Consider the following 6,324-nt stretch of genomic DNA (forward strand, 5'->3'; position numbering starts at 1 on the left):
GGCGTTATATATTATATGCAAAAGACATTCATATATATTACATCATTATACATTTATATGTATTAGTATATATATTTATATGTATTATATATGTTTATATATATTTGTATCTTTATTATATATTGATATATATTATCTATTGGGATATAAAATATATAATTATATGCTTTAAATTATACAGTATATTATTATATAACTGTATATGATGTGCACATAAATACACGTAAAATATAATGTATATGAAGTGTTTCTGTGCATGCACAATTAACTACTGTATATTCTCTATATAATCTATATATGTATTTTCTATGTTTTATGTGTTGCATATGATATATATGAAAAATTTATATATATTATTAAATATATGTTTACATGCTTTACACATTATAACGTAGACATAATGACATATATAATAAAAATATATATAAAATAAACATGCATAACTAATTAGGGTATATACTACATCTACTTACACTATAGTCTACATATTTTGTGGTTTGTGTTTGTATTTGTCTTATGTGTTTGTATGATACAGATGTTATATGCAAAAGGTATTTATATATTATATAAAATATATCATTATATGCTTAAATTACTTAGCATATATCATTGTATACTTTATAATGCATACATGAAATAATTGATATATTATATATGAACTGTTTGTGTGCATGCGTAATTAACTACTGTGCATTCTCTATATACATACACTATATTCTATATATTTCATCTGTGTAAATACGTATGGATATATAAATATAATTATTAATATATAGATGTGTATATATATGAAAACTAAGTGTCTGGGAGAGTTTTGAGTGTACAAATACATCTGTGTGCACATAATATATATAGTTATATCAAATAATACATATAGATGAAAGATACGTATATATAAAAATAATACATGTATACATATGTGTGTGTGTGTGTGTGTATATATATATATATATATATATAAATGATATATTAAAAATACCTAGAAAAGCTATAGAAAAACCCCTGCCCCCTCCCCCAGGTGTGTGCACAAGACACCAAGGCCGGGTTACAAACGCTCTCCACTTTATTTCCACACTCCCACGGCCCATCCGGGGCCTTCCCACCCATCCCCACCCTCTGGAGTCCGTGTGAATCCCATGGGAAGGGCTCCTATGGACCCCATGGGAAGGGCTCCTCTGAGTCCCATGGGAAGGGCTCCAGGCCCTCACAAGGCGTCGTAGTCGTCGTCGTCCTCGTGCTTCCTCTTGAGCGGGTTGGGGTCGGCGGCGCCGGGCGGGACCATGTTGGTGGTGATCAGGATGTTCTTGGGGCCGATCAGGGACGGGTTGATCAGGACGTTCTGCACCGTGGGAGTGGTGGGAGTGGCTGTGGGAATCGTGGAAAGGGTTCAGTGAAAGCTTGGAGCGATCCCTGCGTTTTCCCTGTGTTGTTCCAGGCTAATAAAGCACCGTGCTGCCAGAACGTTCCAGGGGATTCATCCCAAGAGGGAGGATGGGGAAGTGCTGGAGGGGTGAGGACACAAGGGGGAGAGGGAAACAGGAGCCAGGGTGTGAGGGAGCTGCCCAGGATGGCAATGTTCTGGCTGCCACTGCTGTGCTGGGAACGGGAATTAACACTGGAAGATCCCAGAATGAGAGAGAAGGGAAGCAATTCCCACAGCAGCTTGGCCAGAGCAGCTGTGGCTGCCCCATCCCTGGAAGAGCAATGTGGAAGGTGTCTCTGTCCATGGCAGGGGGTGGGACTGGATGAGCTCCTCCCTCCCGACCCAAGCAGCCTGTGGCTGTGTGATTATCCCTGTATCCAGCCCCAGGAATCCCAGGAATACCTGACTTCCCAGCGGGCTGGGAGGACGGGATCTGGACGGTGAAGCGCTGCCCCGCCAGCGACACCGGCGCTCCCACCTTGGCTGACACCGACACGGTCTGGGCTGAGGGGGTACCTGCAATTCAACAACCCACCAAAACAAACCAAAATAAATCCATAAACACTCCTAAAACTCCTTCCCAGTGGCACCTGTTATTAGACACAGTGGGAATGCCCAGGAACACAATGACATCGGGTACAAGGAGTCAGATTTCCAGGCAGAGCTGCACATTTGCTCATTTTCGCACATTTACTCCAGCCCTACAGAATTCCAGACTACCAACATACACTAATTTTTAGGTCACAGCCCTAAATTTTAAGACCCTTTTAAAAATGGATCTTTCCCAGTGCTATTTAATTCAGCACCATGCTGGCATTGAGGAAAACAACCCTAAATTTAAGTAAAGTTCTTGAATAGTCCCTTAAATAAAGGATTTATCACAAATACGGAACATCTGTAATGCATTTATGTATAAATGTTATTATAACAATAAAGATTATATTAATTTATTAAATTAACTTTGTGATGCTGTCAAACAATATAAAGTCAGGAGGCCCCTTTACATTCCCTCAGGAGTTGAAAAGTGTTTTAAATTATTCCTCTCTGTTTTTCCTTCCTAAAATAAAGGTGAAAAACCCCAGTGGAGCTGTTTCCTACCCAAAGTGGGAGTGCTGGGCCTGCTGCTCACGGCACCCACGCTCAGGCGAGGCACTGTGATCCTGCCTGCTGTGGAGGAGACCTGTGGGGAGAGAACCAGGGAGTCAGGGAATGGCTTGGAATAAACAGGAAAGTCCCCCCCACTGAGACACTGAGTGCTTCCCAGCAAAGGAAATATCTTCCCTCTAAAGCAGAAACAACTGAGGTGGAAGTAAAAAATACCCTTTAATAGCTACACCAAAGCCTGACTTAAGCCTCTGACAACCTGATATTAAACCTGACAGATCCTCCTGGACAGCAGGAGGAATTTCTTCCTGGAAAAGCTGGCCAGGCATTGGAAGAGGCTGCCCAGGGAGGTGATGGAGTCTCCATCCCTGGAAGTGTCCAGGGAATGGCTGGACATGGCACTCAGTGCTCTGGTGGGGATCAGGCACACGTTGGACTTGGTGATCCTGGACGGCTTTTCCAGCCTCAATGATTCAGGGATTCTGCAGTATTTCTTTAACACTAAAATATTCCCGTATTTTAAATTTTCCCACGTTTTAAAATTTCCCATATTTTAAAATTTCCATTTAAAATTAACCACCAACAATTTACAAATCCAGCCGGGAGACAAAGAGCACCGCTGGCTCCAAACCGACGCGCACACGCCAATATTCACCCACACCTTCCAGAGGCGCGCAAACCTGCAATCCCAAAACCCTTCCCAAACCCCCAGGGGTGAAGCCCGAATCCCTGAGCAATCCTTACCTTCTTCTGCAGGGATTTGAGGCGGTAGTTGGGGGCAGTCAGGCAGTACCTGTCGGGTGGCAGCCGCGGGCCTGAGTACGGCTTGATCAGCGGCAGCGGCGTCTGGTTCTTCTGCCGGGCAATGTCCAGCAGGAACTGCGGAGACACGGCCTCATCCCTGTGTCCCTGCCTCATCCCTGTGTCCCTGCCTCATCCCTGTGTCCCAGGCTCATCCCTGTGTCCCAACTTCATCCCCGTGTCCCAACCTCATTCCCTGTGTCCCAACTTCATCCCCGTGTCCCACCTCATCCTGTGTCCCGGCCTCATCCCTGTGTCCCGGCCTCATCCCTGTGTCCCGGCCTCATCCCTGTGTCCCAGCCACATCCCTGTGTCCCGGCCTCATCCCTGTGTCCCTGCCTCATCCCTGTGTCCCAACCTCATCCCTGTGTCCCAACCTCATCCCTGTGTCCCGGCCTCATCCCTGTGTCCCGGCCTCATCCCTGTGTCCCAACCTCATCCCTGTGTCCCGGCCTCATCCCTGTGTCCCAGCCTCATCCCTGTGTCCCTGCCTCATCCCCGTGTCCCTGCCTCATCCCTGTGTCCCTGCCTCATCCCTGTGTCCCAACCTCATCCCTGTGTCCCAGCCACATCCCTGTGTCCCAACCTCATCCCTGTGTCACTGCCTCATCCCTGTGTCCCAACCTCATCCCTGTGTCCCTGCCTCATCCCTGTGTCCCAGCCACATCCCTGTGTCCCAACCGCATCCCTGTGTCCCGGCCTCATCCCTGTGTCCCAACCTCATCCCTGTGTCCCTGCCTCATCCCTGTGTCCCAGCCACATCCCCGTGTCCCTGCCTCATCCCCGTGTCCCAACCTCATCCCTGTGTCCCAGGCTCATCCCTGTGTCCCAGCCACATCCCTGTGTCCCAGGCACATCCCTGTGTCCCGGCCTCATCCCTGTGTCCCAGGCACATCCCTGTGTCCCGGCCTCATCCCCGTGTCCCAGGCTCATCCCTGTGTCCCAGGCTCATCCCTGTGTCCCAACCTCATCCCTGTGTCCCGGCCACATCCCTGTGTCCCGGCCTCATCCCTGTGTCCCGGCCTCATCCCTGTGTCCCAGGCTCATCCCTGTGTCCCAACCTCATCCCTGTGTCCCAGGCACATCCCTGTGTCCCAGGCTCATCCCTGTGTCCCAGCCACATCCCTGTGTCCCGGCCTCATCCCTGTGTCCCAGGCTCATCCCTGTGTCCCAACCACATCCCTGTGTCCCGGCCTCATCCCTGTGTCCCAGCCACATCCCTGTGTCCCAGCCACATCCCTGTGTCCCGGCCTCATCCCTGTGTCCCAACCTCATCCCTGTGTCCCAACCTCATCCCTGTGTCCTGGCCACATCCCTGTGTCCCAACCTCATCCCTGTGTCCCAGGCTCATCCCTGTGTCCCTGCCTCATCCCTGTGTCCCGGCCTCATCCCTGTGTCCCAACCTCATCCCCGTGTCCCTGCCTCATCCCTGTGTCCCAACCTCATCCCTGTGTCCCAGGCTCATCCCTGTGTCCCAGGCTCATCCCTGTGTCCCGGCCACATCCCTGTGTCCCGGCCTCATCCCTGTGTCCCGGCCTCATCCCTATGTCCCGGCCACATCCCTGTGTCCCGGCCTCATCCCTGTGTCCCGGCCTCATCCCTGTGTCCCGGCCACATCCCTGTGTCCGGCCTCATCCCTGTGTCCCAGGCTCATCCCTGTGTCCCGGCCTCATCCCTGTGTCCCAGGCTCATCCCTGTGTCCCCAGGCTCATCCCTGTGTCCCGGCCTCATCCCTGTGTCCCTGCCTCATCCCTGTGTCCCAGGCTCATCCCTGTGTCCCGGCCTCATCCCTGTGTCCCGGCCTCATCCCTGTGTCCCAGGCTCATCCCTGTGTCCCAGGCTCATCCCTGTGTCCTGGCCACATCCCTGTGTCCTGGCCACATCCCTGTGTCCCAGCCTGCTCTGGGACGCCCAGTCCTGGCCGTACTCACATCCCGGGGCGGGGGGGACGTGAAGGACTGGTCAGTCCGGCACTGGATCGCCAGGCGCACGTCGTCCGCGTCCACGCTGGACTTCTTGGCATGGCTTGAATAGATCTTGGCATCCTCCAGGATCGTGGTCACGTATCCTGGGGGAAACAGGCTCTGGATTGAGGCCGGGTTAAATGAAGTCCTCCCCAGCCCGATCCCGACCCCACCCAGCTGGCACTGAAAACTCTGCGGCCTCCGGGTACTGCTCCGACTGCCCGAGGGCAGTGCTGGATGGGATACTGGGAAGGAACTGGATGGGATACTGGGAAGGAATTCTTCCCTCTGAGGGCACTGAAGCTGTGGCCAGGTTAGACAGAGCTTGGAGCAACCCGGGATACTGGAAGGTGTCCCTGCCCATGGCAGGGAGTGGGACTGGATTTTCCTGAAGGTCCCTTCCAACCCAAACCACTCTGGGATTTGTGATTCTCTGTTTACTTTTTAAAATCGCAGAATTACAGTCGGAAAAGATCTCCACGGTCACCGAGTCTGACAAGGGAGCCCCCGTGGAAACACGGATTCACACAGCACTTCCCTGCTCCAGACAACACCTCCCTGCTCCCCCCGGCGTTTCCCCACGCACTTCCCGCCCGGCCCCGCTTACTGTAGGCGAACTCCAGCATCTGGTTAATGACGCGCGGCTCGTACTCGGTGATGCCCATGTCCTTGAGGATCTGCGCCATCACCTGCGGGGCGGACACAGGCACCGCTCAGTCCCCCGAGCCCCCCGTTACCCCCCGGTCCCGCCTGGACCCCCCGAGCCCCGCGGAACCTGCGCATCCTTCGGGGCGCTCTTGGGGGACGCCATCTTGGCTGCCTCCATAGTTTCCTGCCACGTGACGCGGGGGCGCGGCTACGGAAGCCGGGAGGGCGGCGTTACTATGGAGACGCGGCCCAGCGAGGTTGCCATGGAGACGCGGCCTAGCGCGGTTACCATGGAGATGCGGCCTGGCAGGGCAGAAATTCATTTTACTAGAAATATTCATATAGGCCAACTGATGCACAAACCATCACTGCTGGATTCAGTGA

At 52.0% G+C, this 6,324-nt stretch overlaps 1 protein-coding gene across 1 annotated transcript; it reads right to left on the bottom strand.

Annotated features, from left to right (window-relative positions):
- Positions 1-1,049: 1,049 nt before the first annotated feature.
- TAF9B (TATA-box binding protein associated factor 9b) lies at positions 1,050-6,177 on the bottom strand. The gene is made up of 7 exons (XM_039572342.1): positions 6,068-6,177; positions 5,900-5,981; positions 5,260-5,396; positions 3,272-3,406; positions 2,522-2,603; positions 1,826-1,939; positions 1,050-1,365 (listed from the first exon to the last, which is right to left on the bottom strand). Exons 1-7 carry the CDS (start codon positions 6,116-6,118, stop codon positions 1,205-1,207), a joined length of 762 nt encoding a protein of 253 aa, XP_039428276.1. The 5' UTR covers positions 6,119-6,177; the 3' UTR covers positions 1,050-1,204.
- Positions 6,178-6,324: the final 147 nt, after the last annotated feature.

Source organism: Corvus cornix, chromosome 4A (assembly GCF_000738735.6).
Source record: "Corvus cornix cornix isolate S_Up_H32 chromosome 4A, ASM73873v5, whole genome shotgun sequence".
Taxonomy (NCBI): Eukaryota; Metazoa; Chordata; class Aves; order Passeriformes; family Corvidae; genus Corvus; species Corvus cornix.

Bases quoted from the DNA above. Each gene is read 5' to 3' on its own strand.
- TAF9B (XM_039572342.1), bottom strand. From the start codon at position 6,118: ATGGAGGCAGCCAAGATGGCGTCCCCCAAGAGCGCCCCGAAGGATGCG. The intron at 5,982-6,067 runs GTTCCGCGGGGC...TCCGCCCCGCAG, and splicing joins GCGCCCCGAAGGATGCGCAG to GTGATGGCGCAGATCCTCAA. The intron at 1,366-1,825 runs GTATTCCTGGGA...CGATTCCCACAG, and splicing joins CCAGCCCGCTGGGAAGTCAG to CCACTCCCACCACTCCCACG.